At 40.3% G+C, this 20,136-nt stretch overlaps 1 protein-coding gene across 1 annotated transcript in view; it reads right to left on the bottom strand.

Moving 5' to 3' along the window:
* The window catches only part of LOC139692332 (alkaline phosphatase, tissue-nonspecific isozyme-like), a 185,651-nt gene that overhangs the window by 8,670 nt on the left and 156,845 nt on the right, over nt 1-20,136 (bottom strand). Inside the window, exon 6 of the mRNA XM_071590452.1 lies at nt 149-356. Coding sequence (XP_071446553.1) covers nt 149-356 — 208 coding nt within the window. The remainder of the gene's footprint in view (nt 1-148; nt 357-20,136) is intronic.

Genomic DNA, 20,136 nt, shown 5'->3' with positions numbered 1-20,136 from the left:
CAAAAAGTTAGGACTAAAATGAACTATAAAAATGGCTAAAAACTTACGGTTTACCAAACAGGGTATATGGAAATGGATTTTTGATACCGAATCCGTTCCGTGAAGTGCCATGCCCACAATCTGTCCAACAACTGGCAACCACACTCACCGAGCAGTTGATCCACGTGTTTTGGGTTGACGGCGTCGAGCTGCCCCTTGTTCCACACGTAGTGTCCCCGTACGCCCCTTCTTTTCTTGTCCCTCAACCAATCGTCCACCAGGTTCCGCCCGTCCAGCCTCCTACCCTCCTCGGAGGATGACTCTGGGTCGCGGGCCACCTTGGGGAGCCAGTGGCGGCGACCACCGCCCAGCATCACCTGTGAACGCCGCAAAGTTTCGTCAAACGATTGGCTATACTTTCAATCGATGCAGCAGGAAAAAAAATTCAAAATCCTTCACTCAATAACTTATATTGGCAATAACTCAATCAAATTGAGATTAGAATTTGTGGCCAACCACTCGTAATTATTTTAGCTAGGTGAACATGCGAAAGAAGATTGGGTATAAGGATTGTAGAGGACGGAGTCCCCTAATTGAATTTGAAAATTTGATAATGCGGAAGGGTAAAATACTATCGTATTTCCAAAGGTAGCGTTAACATGAGCAAGTTGATTTGAACGTGAAAGCATAGTCATTAGTTGTAAAATGAAAATACGTCTATTTTTACTGGATACAAAATTATGGCCATTGTCACGGCATGGAATCAAGGGGTCAAAATAAAGAAACTTACCTCAGATGAATGATTTGGTACGTTTATGGTGTGGGTACGAGTCCAGAGCTGAAATCAAGATGATTACTATGAACGTCCCCAGGGTAGATTTTTTGCTCCATGGCGGCTCAGGGATGGGATTCTTTAATTTGAAGTGTGAATTTTATTGCGTATATATCTTGGTAATAGGTTAGCTTACCATTGCATGTAAAACTAACCTTTGTGTTGATTTCTATGTTGGATTTAGTGTACTTATATGTGGATGACTTAACCTTAGTTATACGTATTAGTGTCATATATCTTAATAAGCTGTCATTCCTTCAATATTCTTTTTCATAACTAATTCTAAGAAATTGATAGATTGCTTTAGATAGAGGAAATCATAGTTAATATAACACATAACTTTAGGCTCAATGTCTTTTTGTCAATTGATTTCTTATTATTTCCTTTTTTCATTAAAACCAGCCTAAATACTCCCTCTATTGAGTGCATTAGTTAAAAGGAATTATTTAAGTTAAAAAACCCGAATTATGGATTTTTCATACGTTTTTCAAGAGATAATTTTTGTTCTAGAGAATAATAGGAAGATGTTTCTGTTCGTAATGATTGTTGCATATGAGGCATATTTGAAAAGTAGGAACCGTTCTCTTAAATATAAATATTGACGCATCAAAACAAAGTTTTAAGCATGAATTGCTTTGTATGGATTGTTTCCGAAGCCACTGAAGTAATTGTTTTGATCGTTTGACTGTACGTGAATGCAGATAGCAATGCTCGCAAAAATCGCTGTTCCCACCAGTTGTAAAGTGTATGGTGTAATACGGCTTTTTAATGTGCAAGAGTGGCAGGGCAATGAAATCGCTAAAAAGTGAAATAAGAATCGCGGTCTGATCGGCGATTAGTGCTCTGACTGCTTAATCTCCTATTGTTGGACGCACGCTATGTAGACGATTGAAATAGAATATCTCGCTATCACCAATCATGTGCAAGGTGTGTAACGAAAATGTTTACTTACCAAAACAAAGAGCAAAGAATGTTGGGTGAACTAAGGGTTTTGGACAGCTATCGACCAGACGACTTAACCTTGCGCCCGGCGATTATTTTCCCTTCTCGCGCTTGAAACTGTGTCTTTGTGGAAAATTGTTTGAAGACGAAGAGAAACTCAAGACCACCGTTATACCCTGGTTCATTTCTCAGGCAGTGAACTTCTATGCTAAGGTGTTGAAGAAGCAGGTACAGAATTACGAAAAGTGCGAAGAAGAGAACGGCGATTATGTAAATGAGTGAAGAATGTTAGCAGAAAACTAAAACCGCGAATAAATGAATTTTCTAACGAATATATTTTTTGTGACCAAACGGGCCTAACTTGAAAAATTACCGTCGTAAATCATTCACAATGTAGATCAATGCTCTTTGAGGAATCAAGTCAATATTTTACACTTGTTAATACATAATATATGCTCTATGTACGATTTAAGATTTTATAATAACCATTTTTATCCCTTATTTCTCCATTCATTTCCTTATTTTCATAACTATAGAAGGGAGTTGCTTTGTTATAATTACTTTAAAGAGAACTGTTTTGATCTGAAGTATAACTGTCGAATGTCCTTGGTTGTTAACCATTGAAAGTGCGTTTGTAAATCGGCCCAATATTTCATTAGCCCTTTGTAGTAGCATGCATGGCGAACAGTACGTGAATCTACTGTTAGCATCATTTCAAAGTTCTTTTTGGCGATTTTTTTATTGTGCTTGTAGTTTACACTAGGGGATGTTACAGGTACACTGATATATGTGGACATCACCGGGAATCGATCCTGGGTTGGCTTAGGGAGTCAATAAATTTGAGCCTCCGCACCCATCCAATACCTGTTTGGTTCGTTCCGCGAGAGACATCCGTGAATTTCTGCGAACAGGTTCGCGAATAGGAAGCAGGAATAAAGGGATAAATATAAAGGGAAAAGTTGATAGCGGTAGAGGAAATCATTCCAATTTTCCACCCATGTCGTGACCGTTTTGTAACCCCTTCGGATTTTTTTTTGAGATACGCGGAGAAAGTTGTAAGGGCGCAGGCACCGCGTGTGCAAATGCGTTGCCTGTGGAATTGGAAGTCAGAGAGAAAGAGAGAGAGACAGTTAGGAAATCCACCACGGGAAGGGAGCCCTTGGCATTACACGTCCATTTCCCTTCGAATTGTTGTCTCTCCCTTGCCGCGTATCCTTCTCCTCCTCCCCCAAAGTCTTATCTCATTCCCTCTGTTATCCGCTGATGTTTCCCTTTTGTCCTTGCGCGATGGTGTGCGTCTCTGTACCCTATTCCCCCCTCGGGCCTGTTACTCCCCTATCACCTTTTTTTCCCAGTGAAGAGTCGGGCATCTAAGACTAAATCCCTACCCCGCTCAACTCATATGCCAACCCCTCCTCCCGTCCTATATCTCTCACTCTCTCTTCCCCTCTCTTCGGTCCAAATAAGGGAGTGTATCCCTGGGAGTATATTCCTTCCATCTCCGTCGCCTATCCCACCCCATCCCTTCCGGCCCATTTACTTCTCACCCCCCCCCCCAACCCCCGACCCTCGACGAGCGGCATGCACACTGGTCCTCACCCCACACTCTCTCCCATTTCCCAGACGGCGCGTCTTATTTTCTTATTCCCTTAATCCTTTCCCTTTTCCCCTTCCACCTGGCTTCTCATCATTCTTCCTTATCCTGCCTCTGCCTGCCTCTCTCTCTGCTCCTTCTTCGTCTCTACTCCCCCCTCGTTTGCTCCTCCCATCTCCCTCGCCAAAAGTCTCATTTCTGCCCTCCTCACTCCCTCCAGCTCTACTTTTTCCCCCTTTCCATCCCTTCCCCGTAAAGAGACCCAGACTCGTCCGTCCTACCCACGTCCCCATCCCTGTCTCCCATCATTTCCTTGCTCTCCTTGCCTTCTTCCCCTCTCTCCCCGCCTTTGCCTCTCTTTTCCCTCCTACCTTTTATGCCATCCATCATCCTCATTCTCTTAATTCCCCATCCTGTCCTTATTTCCTCTTTTCTCCAGCTCTGTTGCTTTCAAGCTGCTATATCCTTTTCTCTCTCTCTCTCTCTCTCTTTCTCTCGCCACATTCTCCCACGCCAATGCCATCCTTATTCCACCGTAATATGGTGAAGATTCCTAATCCTTCCTTGCTGACCTGAGTAGTCCGTTTGGGTGAATACCCGCCAGTCAAAACACGACACCCAAGGGAACGCACTCCATCTCCGATGGGTACGTATGTTTCGTAGCGTGCTCCACTAGCCGAAAATGAACTCTTCTACTCTTAAGTAAAGGCGCCAAGTGATCCACGGCTTAACCTCCCATTCGGCGGACGGCGTACTTCATTTGAAATGCTCTCAACATGACACCCCAAGGGATCCGATGTCACTGAAAAGTTCTGCCACCGCCGGTTTTTGAACCTGTGGTCCCACTAGTCACCGGGAACTAGCCTCTGCGACAGCCTGAACCCCGCGTGCCCTCACCTACCCTTGCAGAAGGAAGTGAGCCATTCGCGTTTTACAAAATGGCAATTGCTACCGAAATTGAAGGTTTGGTTAGTTATTGTCGCCTCGTAGTCGTTTTCACTCGAGGGAAGATACAAAATGTTCATTTCCTTCCACACTCGCATGTCTTTTACTTTTCGGAATATATCAAATCCACATTTTTGCAGGTTATTTGTAAAATCAGGTGTGAGTTAGGTTCACCATCAATGATCGCTTGCGCCCTTCAATGAATGTGCATAGTTTAGAATAGGGTAGGAGAAGAGGCCATTCATTGAACGCTGAATGTTTTAATAAACCCGTCTTCAGAAACATAACTCGGCCAAATTTTATGCCCTTTGTATTAAAATGGTATTTGGCGATTTTGTGCCACCGCTGAAACATTTCAACAGCTCGAAACTCATTAAGATCCTATCCGGGTCAAACCTCATTAAGAAGGACTTCGAATCGCCCGAACTCTTGGCTTTTTACCTCGGCTACCTTTCATATGCCAGTCATGGATAACACCGAAGATTTTTCACCTTTCAGTTTATGTATTTTTTTAACAGGAGAGGGACCATCGAGAAAACTCTTTAACATCGGATTTAACATGGGGATGAATGACGAAGTTTTAAACGGAAAACTGAGGTACGCATTAACAAAGATAAAATGAATTTGGTGTTCAGCGTGTCTTTTAGTCGACAATATACCACATCTTACAGTATTTTACACCTCTGTGAAATACTCGGATCTATTGAGACATAGTCAACGCATCCCTTTTTGGCGAATTTCTTTTGAAGCTTGGGTAAGGAGTAGTTTTGGTACGACTTTGGTCATATTTGACCTTTATAAAAACAATTGTGACCCATGTAAGTTAAAAAACACTCTGCGTATTACGTCACACATTTCAGAGGAAAAGCGCTCCCCTGAATAAAGGAAGGGAAAACATTTGATGATTTCGTTGGAGAGATAACATTTTCTTGCTAGTGTCCCAAAAATGTAAATCTGTCGATAAAAAAAAAATTAATTACATTGTTCTAATAATGCCATTATTTATTTTTCCATCGTTTTCCAACATATATATTTCTGTAATAAGTATGTGCGAAAATCATAATAATGATTTAACCAGATTTTACGATAGTTTTACTTTAGTCGTCGTCTTATTCTATGTCAATAGTTTCTTCATAATTGACTATCATTGTCATTTTATTACCACTTTTACCTGGATATCCAGCCGAAAAGGCCATAGAACCATAAATCCAATCGGGACACTTGAGCCAAAGAAAGAAGCAGCGACTTGGCGTTCAGGATGAAAATATTACTCACCGCACCAACATGCTCCAATCGCTCCATTAAATATCGCGCAACAATCTTGATGCACACATTATATTATAAAAATACTGCGAGGGATGATATGACCTACATTTAGCCTGCTGAGGATGACCTATTTAATAAGTCGTGTACACGAATTTAAGCAATGTTACCTGTACAGTGAATGAATGAAGTGGAACATATTTATATTCTATTTGCGAGGGATTTTTGGCCATCGGAAAGATTTTTTCTGATATAATTTGATACTTTTTTGAGAAGAGTCTTGATTTCTACAAATATACCTATATTTCTATGTGAAAACTACTTACTTCAACTATTTAGTGTATTGAACTATTTATATATTTATGGCGAAATTTTCCCGGAGACGCCTTAAAACCTTTCAGGTGATTACGAATAGGCAATGGAGATTAATCTTGGTTAATCATTTTGGTGCGAGAAATCGTAATTATGGAACGGAAATTATTGAAATGGTTAAAATTACTCCATTTTTGAAAGATTCAAAAATTAATTCCATTGCGCTGGTTTAACTTTAAATAAATTGCATAGATATTATTGATTACTCTGCCACCATTTAAAGAGAAACAGACCATACATATTTTAATATATTTTTCACGAGTGCTAAAACTCTTAATATGCGCCAACGTTGCATCTAAAATTCGTGATTCACCTTAAGCGGAAAGACAAGGAGAAGGTTTTGTTTGAGCGATGCTTAGCCTACACTTAAAGGCGCGAAATAAAATTGTTGAAAATACATGAATTAAAATTTTAACTATGAATTTTGCTAACTTGATATGCAAAAGCTATCATTTCGAATTTGATGTGCGTGTTTTAGCCTAGCTGGATAAAATTTTGTAAAACCGACTTTTTTACGCGAAAAAGAAAACTCTGCTGTGAACAACTCGCTGCATATTCTTTCGGGTAGTTAGTGAATGTTTTCGACTTTTATAAGTAATACAAATTAGGATTGAGATTTTTCATACTCGTAAATCAAAACTTTTAATATTAAAATCATTATATATATGCTAAAGCTATACTTCGGAAAAAAGCAACTGCTGAGATTATAGTACTAACTTGGAAGTTCACTTTAACAAAGTAAAAACGGTCTTAATTAATGGCGAAGTGAAAGAGGGTTGAAGTTGGTAATAGGGAGGCACTATATTAGCGCACTCATAATAGCACGCCACGGTTCCGGTTAGGAGATCAAAACAAACACAATAATATTTAATTTTCCCCCATCTCATGAAGTCACTGAGGTAATAGGAGGAATAATGTGCAAGGAACTCTGAAGTCCGCAGAGGTGAGAGGCTAAATGCTTTAAGAAAATGGCGACAAGAAAAACGAAGAGAGAAATCTTTCAAATCAAGAGGAAATAATTATGTTACAGGATAACTCTGATCCACATTAAATATTCTTTTAATAAATTATTATGTTGATACGGTTTGTTGTTAATAATACTAGTTCATGTACGGCTGTCAAATAAAGATAACGAATGTTTATTGCTCGCTTGATCGTTTTAACATAATTCTTTATTATAATTGTCTAACGTGAATTACAAAGTTATTATTTTGAATACGTCTTAAACTAAATTCAATACGGTAAAGTTGGAGAGGCTGGTGTCATTCTCGGTGAATCTTAGGGATTAGTAGTGCAGTGCGTGACACTTGGTTTTCAATATCTTTTCATGAGTGGAAATTGACGGCCCTGTAATTAATTTTACCTTGTCCCCCATGCTTCATACAGATTAAATCTCGGGCATCCTGTAGGATTATTATTCCGCTGCATGGCGCTGCTTCGGATTTCACGACCTTCGTCACATGTATCGGTCACGCCATCTCTCTCCATGGAAATGGGAGCGCTCCGTTGGGGGACTAAAAAAAAACACGTCATATATTTTTCATCGAACGTTCCCGAATGAATCTCTCAGCACGCGGGGAATACCTTGGCAAAATACTCCGTCAGGTGCAGGCCAGAAATGTAAGACGAATATATATTTTTTGGAGACGAGAAAACCTTTTCACCTCAATGCAAGACGTTAGCGAAACGCTCGAGCGCACGTCAAAATTCGAAGTGACTCGTCCAGGGGTGGTGGTGGATGTGTGTAGCGGTTAAAGAATTCACCCAGGGGGTGGTGAAATGGGACAAGTGTCGGACGGGGCTTGGAAGGGGAGGGGTTAGGCTGAGTGTGAAGGTGTGGGAGTGATGGGCTGTCTGCAGATAGGACTTGTGTAGGGGTGGTGGCCAACGGTTATTTATTTTTTTTGGAAGGGGAGAGTTGCGAGGGATAACGGGGAAAAAAAGCGGCGAACAAAAGAAGACGGCGGGGCCGCTTGCGTTTTGAGCTCCCCCACCTCCCTAACCCCCATCCCCGGCATCTCCTCCCCCATAGCGAGTCGCGCACGATTCTTTTGTTTCGCTCCTTCGAAGCTGTTGGCTTAATGCCCGGATGAGCGGGCCGTAATAATCCTTGCGGAGCGGAAGCGTCGTCAGGGCCGTTTTTAAGCAAAACGTATTTCTCGCTCTGTCAAATTTCAACTGCTCCGCAAGCCATCCGCTTCGGGTGGCTCCCGGACGAGGGAAGCGAGAGGGAAGGAGGTGGGGATGGACGAATATTCGTGGATCCATCTCCGGTTTTTTTTATTCCTTTACTATTCCAAGGGGTAATGGAGGTGAAGTGGGTCTTCCACGTCGCGGGATTCGCATTCGACTCGTCACCAGGGTTGCCATTAATTCCGCGGCCGCGTGGTTCGACCTATTAGCGTTAAAAGGACGCACCAAGATCCACTTTATTTCATCCACCGCTCGGAGAAATAAAACGCCCGCAAAAGATTGGGGCAGAGGAATGATTGCGATGTACCCGAATACCTCGTGCCGAAGCATTCCAGTGATTTTCGAATGCGTCGTTAACTTGGCTCACTTTACGAGATCCCTGCGCCTGACGTAATGCTGAATTATATTGGTAGGTTCGACCTCCGGGATGAACAAGGGAGACACTAAGTCACCGAAAAATTGAAGTATTCGCTCTTCTCCGCCGAGTGTGACCCAGAAATAGTAAAATCGTACCCAAGAACCCGAATATATATTAACATAAAGGCAAATATTTAATGATTTAGTCAATTTCTGCATGATGTTTATAGGCATACATTTGTACGAATGTTCGTGAATACAAGCAAATATATTCCAACGCTCTATATTCTACATATTCTAGTGTATGCATTGACAAATATTTGTTCATGCGTACCCATAACATCCGCGCCCATGCGGCAAGTTGCGTAGTATTTTGTGGTTGTACTTGAATGATGGTGATGACTTAATATTCGCATGATTGTTAGAATGGGTATGTATTATCACAATATTATAAACTGTTTTGTTTTCCTCGCTGGATGAAATTTCGTACAACTGATTATTTCAAGTTTCGAGATTTTACAGTTAGAATGAAACTGATTAATGAATGATTACACGATAACAAAAGCCTAAAGGTCACGCGTCTAATACAGAACTCGGGGTGATTGCGCACGAAACCAATCGAAATAACTCTCAAGAAGTAATTTAGGAGTCAAGAGTCGCAGTTCCGAGCGGATAAGAGCAAAGTTTTATTTTTCAGAAACTCGCTGCTATATTTCTTTGCCACCAATCTGTAGTTAATCGTTGATTACTCTCATGAATTGTTTCAAATGTTTTCAAACATAAACCTAATGGCACGACGCGCGACTATGCGGTATGTAATTGGTCTCATGGTCACGTTAATCTTTGCAATAGTTGAGAAAACTAAATATTAAACCACAGACATCCCTATACCAGTTCGATTTACTTGCGTCCAATCTTCAACAAAAATATTTATGAAATTTTAAGGGGAGAAAACTATTTTTCCACTGTATTACGGCTGTTGACACGGTAATGATATGGTACGTATGCATAGGGAAAGGGTTAGAAACATATGTGGGGACAATTCAAGGCTATTAATGAAGAGTGAGAATACGGCTACGACACAGTAAAATTCAGTTGTTAGATAGAGCATCCGACAGGCAAACCTACGATCCGTGGTTCAAGTCCCAGTGAAAGAAACTTTTCTGCTTGAAATCCGCATTCTTTGGCCTTCCTCAATAGCCATTTATTCGTTATAATCTGTGTTTTAGTTACCTTTATATATATATATATATATATATATATATATATATATATGTAAAAGTATAAATATACACTCACACAAATGTGTGTGTGTGTGTATATATATATATATATATATATATATTTATGATATATGTCCGTATCGATATGTTTTATACCTTCGCCGTTTCGTTAGTTTTAGTTTCTGTTTGAATGTATCTATGAATGTGTGTATATGCACACGCATGTGTGTGTGTATTATATATATATAGATATATATATATAGTATATGCATTTTTATATTTATACATATACGTACATATTTATGTATAAAAAAACCATAAACACAGTAATCAACCCGAAGGTCGGTTTGGCAGGTGATGGTAGAATTCACTTAGTACTAAGCTCGAAGGCGTGTGAAATTCAGGGAGTAGGGGGGGCCTGTTCCATTCCCTGTTCCGGTTATGGTTTCCCAGGAAGATCTGTTCCCAGAAAAAGCACATAGCTTGAGTGGAGCTGCAGATGCCCAGAGTGACTTGCCGGGGAATTGAACCCGGACCCTTCGGTCAGTAGTCCGGCGCACTACCCCCTAGACTACCGCAACCCACACATGTGCATATTTCCATACATAATCGTTACATAAAGCAGATCTGACAGAATTATCGCGGTGACCAATATGACAAATGTAGTATTTGTATGTTTGCGTAGCGGAGATATAACGTATATAATGAATTTGGGGCATAATTTTTTATGAATAAAAGTCTGTTTAGAAAACAATGTGAAATCCCTCTAATTTTTCACTTGAATTTTATTAAGCTTCTTGGCAATGTCTTGATTCGGAAAACTAGATGCAAATTTCATGTGTTTGTGCGATTATACCTGTATATATGTAAATTAATATTTTCTCTTCCTTAAACTACTCGTAGTGTCCAGTCATGTTTGAAATTAAGTATCTTTTAAATTTAAGCTGTAGTAAAATAATTTCTGCTTTTTATAGAGATAATGGTTTGATGGAAGGCAATTTACTCGGGTTATGGAACGAATGTTCATTGATTATAATGCTAGGTTGTTGTTTCCGTAATAAATTAAGTTTTCGGGTAAGATTGTGCCTTCAACGGGAAATATTTGGTGCAAGAGGTTTGAAAATTGAATGATTATCTAATCGCCTGGTAAAGTTGTAGATTAATTCACGGCCTTGAGGTTTGAATTAATTTTCACCATATTTGAAGTAGTTGTCCGTGACCTCAAAAACACTGTGAATGCGGTAGACTTTATTTTAATCCTAATGAGGGTAAATAGTCAAACTTAAACCGCATTCGCTCATTAATATTCGTTTTTAGTCACGTGGAAAATGTGATTTTAAAATAACATTCCGAAATTTACTGATTTTCATCGAGATATTTTAGTCATCATTGGCTCATTATTTTACCCACCAGGATTTTATTTCGGACTGATGAACGGACGAAAGCACCCTCGTGATGTATTTTAACGGACTATATTTTTTTCAGGAAAAATTTTTACATAAAACACAGTTGCATAAAACCAACACACCATCAGTATAATACTCATAGCAAAGTTCATGTTTCTCACTCCCTTCCGGAGAGATATTGAGTCAAGCCTTCAAATGAGAGTAAATTTGTCACAAATTCTTGGGAACGTGATTCAAGACCTTTATGGAAGGGATGCATGGCATACTTTTCGCAGATTGCGCGTGGCGTTTGGAAAAATGGTAAATATGGAGATTAAGTCGTGTATGTGAATTATTTTATTACATTAGTAGGTTTTTTTTAAGAGAGGAGCTGAATATACGTACCACAACTCGATGCATGAAACTAATACAAGTAGAATCCTTCATCTACCCAAGAAGCAGTAATTTGACCTAAAGCAAGCGATAAACGGCTCTAAAGCTAAAAAAGGGGTTCACGAAGTAGATGCAACTATTATATTCAAATACCCTGACGTTGCAAGCAAGGAAGGAGTTCATCTAAAAGTTTGTTTGGAACATGGAACTCTACGGATCAGATATATGGAACATTGGAAAAATCGACCCATAAAGAATGGAAGCCTTTAATGCATTGTACTAGTGGATACATAGGCAAAGTGCGGAACGAGGATGAATAGAGAAGAGCAGAAGAGTAAAAGTAATTATGTAGAACTCTACGGTAAAGTAGAAGTAAAAGGATGAGACACACTTTAAGGTACGATGGATTAGTAAGAAATAAAATACGAGAAGGAAAATTGAATTAAATATTACGCGAGATAGACCTAGAGACAAGTGCGTAGGATTGAGGAGAAGGAAGTAGAACAGAAAATGTATCAGGGGATGAGGAAGTGAACACTCAATAGATGCGAATGAGGAGCAGTAAATCAGTCTAAGGAATGAAATACTGATGATGGATAGTCACATAACAAGGAAAAAGACATGCATTACTCAATTTATCAAAGATCTTTAATTAAAAAAGTACAAAAATATCATAACGTCAATTTAATAATATCGTCTCGTTAATCCACGTCTAAAATGATGATCAGCGGTTGCCATCCCCATTAGAAGCAGTGGCAGGTTGTACAAATTGATTGCCATCTCGTGCAGGGCAGGCACTTGCAAACACGAAACTACCCAGAAGGGAAGAAATTCCGAAAATGAAATTTCCTCTGCGGATTGATGCATCAAAATATTTCATGTAGGTATAAAAGTTATAAACAAAATATATTTGCAAAGCGTTTAAAATAAAGAGTTGAATGAGGGGATGCTACGTCGGGGGAGGGGGCTGAAAGAGAGAGAGAGAAGTGGGGCCTGGGCAGTGATGTAGACAGACCGGGAAGTGCTTAGCTAAGTTAGCGAAAGGGAAATAGTTTGGGGAGGTCTTTCTTTCAATAGTGTTGCGGGCAGGGTGTGAGTGTAGCAGCAGGGTTTGAAGAAGGGGTGTGGAGAGGAAGGAGTTTGGTGGTTGGGCGAGGAGGAGGGGCAGGGGAGGATGAAGTAGAGAGAAAAGGCAAGCAGGCAGACAGGAAGAAGTAGGAAGTGTGTGTATGTGTGTGTGTGGGAGGGAGGTTTGGGCAGGAGGTGGAGAGCCAGGGATATCTTTGGTGAAGTTCGCGAAGAGAAAAGTATAAGCCCTCAAGGCACTTACGGAACTGCTCCGAAGAATTGCGAGAAAGGGTGAGTGAGGGAGGAAGGATTGGGGCTGTGGAGGCGGTAGATGAGAGAACGTAGGAGGGGAGTGGAGGATAATGGAAAAAGAAGAGTGGTGAGAGGATTGGGAGAGGGTTTGGAGAAGAAGTGCAGCGGAGGAAGGATGAGGAAGAAAGACTGCGAGAGGAAAAGGGAACAGGCCGAGGACGTGTTTCTCCTCGCGTGTATGTTGCCCGAAAGGTCGAAGGGGGTGTGATGGACCAGTGTGCAGTTACGGAGGGTTGGAAGGGTGGACAGGGGTGGGAGAAAATGCTTACCTGGGGGTGGGGCGGAAGTTGACGGGGGTGAGATGTTAGGGGGGTCTTTAGTAGTCGACTCCTCGCGTGATACAAAAAGGGTGGACTCCTCTGTTTTTTTTTAACCGTCGACTAATTCGTGTGCGGCCAGATTATATTAACTTCTTTATCTCCACCGCCATCACTACTGCGAACTAGAGCAATCTATATTATTTCCCTGTCCGAAAACCACTCTCTCTCTCGGTTGAAAAAAAAAGTTTCGAATTACGGATATCTTGAAATTGGGGTTACCGTGCTGGCAACGCCTGTGGAAGTAAGAGAAATGGGTGAGTAAGTAGAGAATGATTGGAATGAAGTAATAATGATGCGAGGATGCTCCATTACTGTGGCTTCGAAATGAAAGATATTCAGAATAAATAATAACTGATGCCCGATTCATTTTTACGACATTAGATTATCCAAAAATTCAAAAAAATTGGTATCAAGTGAATTTAGCGCTAAGAGCCAGTGGCTTCCTTTAAAAAGGTTTTTCGATTACCTTCCAAAATTTAGATCTGGAGACGAAGTGATGAGTATTTATCAACACAAAATTATTGTCAAATTAGATATAAGTTTTTGAATTATGTTAAAAGAGAATGTAGAGAACGAGCTAACAGGAATATTAATATCAATTTATCATTAGCTGGTTGCTTACATTCCAGTAAGAGTTTATTACACTCAATATTTTTGCTGCAAGAGAGTCGTGGAAATAATTAAGGAAATATTGTTATTATTATGCATATTTTCATTCGAAGGGAGGGTCACGTGCTCTGTTCCTCCGAGAACCTTCGCATAATTTCGATAATTGTTACTGTCCCAGAGAGTTATGAGGTATCAAAATGTTAATATTTCACTCCATGTTTAGGTCTAGACCAATGAAATGCCGCCCTACCTGAAAGATTGCTATTATGCTTTTGGAAATGTAAATGATGGCAACACCTCCATTTTTTCGACGATAGGCTCAAACTGCACGAATTACGTCGGCTCGAAAAACAAATACCGAATACCAAGGCAAGAGTGATAACTGTTTGCTTGGAAACAGTGCGTGTGTGGCTTAGGATATTTTATCTTCTCAAATTAACATTGGACTGATTGCATCCCAGCCAAAAATTTGACGACGGCAGGGATAGATAAGAAGGAAGTCCATTAGAGCGGTGCAGTTAATCAAGAGTTCGCGGAAATGAGAGGAATTTGAGGAATGTTACTGTAGATATTGTTGTGATACTTCGTGAAAAGGAGTTCGTCTTCCATATGCAGATGATGCTACTCCAGGTTATGATTAAGCAATGGTGCATTGAATTTTGCGACAAATGAGATAATGGTGAAGTCATTTTAGCATAATTTTCCTTACGCTCCAAGAATTTCATCTCACCTAAGGAATAGTTCTGAAACCGATATTATAATCAAAGCAGTAGATTTGCTTTACATGGGACTTTCTGCGACAAAGCAATCGCTGGGATTCACTTTCCAAGAAATAAATCCCTTAAGAAAAAGATGGTCTACGTAATAAATATGTTTAATTTCAGTAATTGGTGTTTAATTTAAGGTCTTAAAAATTTCAATTCATTAATGAACATTTTAGAGCTATGGTTCATAAACAATAATCAAATTTCAAATATACAGTTGTGAAAATGAATAATACCACCGTAAATCTGGACTACTGCCAAGAATCTTTACTTTACAAGTCGCTGCGTACGGCGATTGATAGCTCAAGGGCTAGTACCAGTGTATGGATAAATATTAGGAGAGTATTAAAAGTATGTAACAACCAAATAGAATTTTAAATTAATCTGATAGTTCCTCCGATTATAAATGAGGAACAAGTATCAACGAAATTATATTAGCGCAAATTTCAATTAAAGGAAATAAATGACGTTCAGAAGACTGCTCCTGTGGTCTTTGAGGCCATTTACTAATGGTAGGTTAATTGAAGCTATATGCTTTTCTTTAAGTATTGCATTCATGCTTGCACTGTTGTCACGTAAATCTAATATCAATGGAATTGCAATATCATTAAATTATTCCGAGAAGTTTCTAAAGAGATTATGTTTTTATTTTATCTAAGGCTTTTTTATTCAACTTTCTGGCGCTTTCACGAAGTTTTCACTGAGCTATTTTGTATTAACGTATGTAACATTGCGGTTAATATGCGTATTTATCCGTTTTTCTTCGGCTCACAAACTGATCCTCAATTTTTTCAAATTTCTGGTCACACCTTGCTGTGTATCTCAAAATGGGACTCGTTAGCATTATAGTATTCAAATAAAACGATGGTGATAAAGTATTTGCGCTATTGAAAAATTCCAAAGTACGTGGCTTAGGCTAGAGTATCTCATTTAAGCATTGTGAAAGGATTGGGAGATAAATGAGTTGATTGGGCATTTAGATGGAAAGATTACTGCCTCTCGTTTGAGAGATATATTCTATTTTTCCAAACTGCGGAATTTTATCGATCCTCCGCGGGAGATTGATTGGAGAGTTAAGGGGGTGCTGAGGGATTCATAGCTCACCGAGGTAGTCTCTATAGGTGGGTTCCGGGACTGAAGGGGCCGTGGGAGAAAGAGGGCGAGTGGGGGAGGGTGGAATTACAGGATACGCGGGGGTGAGGTGGGGAGTGATGGAAGGTAGTTGGATGGAAAGGGGGATAAGGGGGGGGGGTTCTGTAGGGCACGTCCCGTCCCCTCCCAAGTCTTTCTCTCAGCATTCCACCCCTCCCGCAACCCCCCCCCCCCCCCCCCCCCCCATCGCCACAAGCCCCCTTTCTTCCCTCTCCAACGCCCTCGTCCCCCTGAGAATTCGCCACGCCCACGCTTAGCTCGTTCTTATTACTCGCTCCGCACTCCGGAAACCCTTTGGACCCCTCGAAACAAGGGTCCAGCCCTGTCCTTTATCTTTACTGCCTCCGCTCACATGCCCACACAAACACACGCACACGCGAGCACACACGCACGTTCACCCCCTCCACCCTCCCACTCAAGGGGTCCCTCTTCTTGGCCCTGGCTGCTTCCTCCTTGCTTAACTCTTCTTCCCTTTCTCCGTCCCCCCTTCCCCGCCCTCTCCAGACCCAAATGACCTTGCTCCCGACGTCCTTCCGCCTCCCACTCACCTTTCCTCTCTTCTCCGTTTTCTCATCCCACGATTTTTAACCACCTCTCTTCCACCACACTCTCCCTTCGGCGCTCTTATACGATCTCTTTCTCCCTGCGGGCTCCCACTTTATCCAGGATGACCGCGAAATCCTTCTCGTTATATAGTTTTGCGTTTTACTTTTCGTTCTCGTTCTGCTTGTGTTCGCCTTAACCTTCCTCCTTTCACCTACGCCCCGATTTTTCTATCCTCTCCTCGAACTGTGAAGCCAAGCCCCTATCCTCGTCTGCCCCCATCCACCTTCCTTATTCTTAACCCCTTGATTTTCCCCTTTGTAATGTCGTCTTTATCTCTTGTGTATGTTAATTTTTAATCCTCCATATTAATTAATTCTTTAGTGGGCCTCCTTTATAAAAATATTTCTCGCCTTACGGGTTGGAACCCTTTTTTTAATTCACCTTTTCGATGACCCAGAAGAAGAGCCTATTCGAGTTATTTTTGCACCACGCCTGCAAAGTATAGCTACGTTCCCACTCTCAAAACAAGAAACAATATTTTTTTCGCAAACAATGATGATGAGGGTCGGAAACTGGAATAATATTAGTGATAGAGTACCTGAACTCTATCCAAATGACTTGTTGTCGTTGCAGCCCTCATAAGCTGTGACGAAGGTTAGATATTATTAATATCCCAAAGTCTTTACAAGAGAATAAAAATAACCGGACTGAAGAGCATACGTTCAATTATGATGGCAGTTCCAGGTTTAAAGTCAACTATGCATATGTTCACAATACATTTAAGTGATGCTTCAGTACCTCGAGTAATTAACATTCCTCCCATTAAGCCACCCCTACACTAACGTCACAAGTTTGGGTTCCATCGATGAAATCCATATTTAATCAAGGCGTCAGTGTGCAAATAAATTTCCAATTACGGTACAAAGTGACCACTGCCATCGGAGGGCCTTAAATAAACATGCTAAGTGTTTTTTTATAATCTTGCTCAAGAAATAGAAAATTCTTTTTTATCCATCCAGTTTTACTTAATTAGTGAACATCTTTTTCACTTTACATTAATTGGTGGAAATGTGTTTCTTTCTCGAAAAGTGCCTTTGGCGAATATTAAATTTGATGTAATTTAAAAGGATATTTTTACGAATATTTAGTGTTCCCTTTATTTCTCACGCCTTCCAGACATCATTTTTGTTTTGATGATGTCTGTTGTCTCCGCCCCCTCAATTTAGCTTCGTTTTGCGCCAAAAAATTGCCGAAAATATATTTGACGAAACGTTCCTTTGATTTTGAGTTCATATAAATTACAAGTATGCGTATACGTGAATCCTGTGTATTTTTTGTGAGAGGGCATAAAAAATAAATGCTATCATGCATCTCGTTTACATATAGCACCTGGATTCGGATGGACGTATTATAAAACGTTTAGGGTTTATATGAATTTACAAATTTTATCATCATCATAGATTATCGATCTGAAGATTACTTGATGAAGTTTTCTCGGGTATTCCAGCGGATCAGGGGTTTCATGTTGGCCGATATTTCGATGCTCGACTCGTGCATTGTCCTCAGGGTAGATGAGTGAAGATGGAAGACCCGAGAAAACTAACTTCATCAAGCCGGGATGCGCCGGGAAAGCACCAGATATTACAATCTCTTATCATTCCATCACCTGTGCCTCAACTGTCACGCTCTCTCACTTCTTCTTCTTATATATATATATATACATATATATATATATATATATATATATACATATATATATATATACAGGGTTCGTCCGGAAAATAAGTGTACTGATGTTTTCCCGCCGCTCCAGGCGCGCCCAGCACCGCTCTGACGGGCTGCGATTGGAGGGGGGTATGTTGGCAAGCGACGCTGAAAAAGGCAGTCGGCTCTGAGCTGTGGTGTAGTGAGGAGCTCTGTTAACGCGAAACTCCACGCTCGACCCACGTCACGGAACGCGATGCCGAAGTTTTTGGAGCAGCGTTATTCCATCAAATTTGCGGTAAAGCTTGGGAAATCGTCTACCGAAACTGTCGGTATGATTAACCAGGCTTACGAGGAGTCAGCCATGTCCAGAAACATGATCTTTCGGTGGCACAAGATGTTCGTGGATCGATGTTCGTGGATCTATCGCATACAGACGACCCGCCAATCTCAAAAACCTTCTGAGATCCACCAACCCTTTGGCGTCCCCCCGTGACAAATTTCCCAATATTTCCCCAACTTGCAACCGCCCCCGATGTAAAACCTGTCCTCTTATTATGCCTACTCCCCCCTCCCTACATCCCCTCATAGCCCCCCCACCTCGTTCCCACGCTAATTGCCTCTCAAAAAATATTATTTATCTTTTATCATGCAAACATTGCACTTCCTTCTACATAGGTGAATGCATTACCCCCTTATCCATCCGAATGAATAATCACCGGTACTCCTGTAATTCTGCCTCACTCTCTTCTCTTCCTATCCCTTCACACGCCAATTCCCACAACCTTTCATTCGACCAGTGTTTTTCCCTCAGCATCCTAGAATCCCTACCTGATTCAGCTACCAACATAGAGGTGAGAACTCGTGAATCCGCCTACATACTATCCTTCCGTTCCTTTAAAATTCCCACCCTTAACCGCCATATTTAATTTCCCTCCCAGCATTCCCTCCACACCTCCCCTCCACACCTCCCCTCCACACCTCCCCTCCACGCCCATAACTCTTTCCCCTCTCCTGATCCATAGCATATTTTCAGTCTCTCTTGAAGAAGGCCCCTGAGAGGGCCGAAAGCTCGAACAATTTACCGTGTAAGTGTTCTTTTATATGTGTCTATTCTTTTCTATTTGTGTTATGTTGTGTCAGCCCATTATTGTGCCGCTCGTATGAGTTTTTCCGGACAATCGTTATATATATATATATATATATATATATATATATATATATATATATATATATATATATCATACTTGGCTTACTTGAAGAAGGCCTCGGAGAAGGCTTAAACAATTTACTATGTGAGTGTCCTTTTAAGTGTTACTATTTTATTTGTTTTCTATTGTGCCGTCCAAATATTATACTGCTGAGTTTTTCCGTATAATCGATATATATATATATATATATATATATATATATATATATATATACATATACATATATATATATGTATATATATATATACATATATATATATATATACATATATATATATATATATATATATATATTTATACATGTGTTTGTGTATGTATATAAATTCGATGCACATATGTATTAACTAATATTTCAATATTTCTGCCTATACGAGCACCGTTTCCTGGTGCTCTAACACTCCACGCTACAAGCCCTTGTGGTGGCCAGTGAGCTAAAGTGTAGATGTACGAAGAAATTCTCAGATTCACAAGTTATTTAAATGATAATGACCATATATAAGCGATACACCTTTGTACTCTGGTTTCGTACGGTTTCCTCTCCATTCCCTTTTTTTAAAGTACCTCATCATCGGTCGTTTGGTAAATCTATTTCGTTTTCATCTCTCGTGTCCATTACCCAATTTTCATGTTTAATATACAATACCGTTGTTGTGTGCCAGGTCTCGAAGTCTTAGAATAATCCGCTTCTCATTTTGTATAATTTTCACGAACGGTTTCAATATGTCCAGCCTGGTGCTATTGACCTACATCCCATCAGTGCGGTTTTTTCTGTTGGTCGTCATCCTCACTTTGATAGCCTTCTTTTCTTCTTCTTGATTGTACTATTTCAGGTCATTCTGCAACCTCAAGTCCCAAATGATAATAGAACTATGTTTCATTAATGATGTCTAAAATTTATCAATGTCTGGTCTCCAAATATCGTGTTCTATCGTTTCTTTTTGGCCGTATTACCCCTTATTGTTGTATAGATTA

The sequence above is a fragment of the Hetaerina americana genome, unplaced genomic scaffold (assembly GCF_022747635.1).
Source record: "Hetaerina americana unplaced genomic scaffold, ioHetAmer1.1.p SCAF_4, whole genome shotgun sequence".
In the NCBI taxonomy this organism is placed as follows: domain Eukaryota; kingdom Metazoa; phylum Arthropoda; class Insecta; order Odonata; family Calopterygidae; genus Hetaerina; species Hetaerina americana.
Note: the sequence above shows the minus strand (reverse complement) of the source record. Positions and strands in the feature narration are given on the sequence as shown.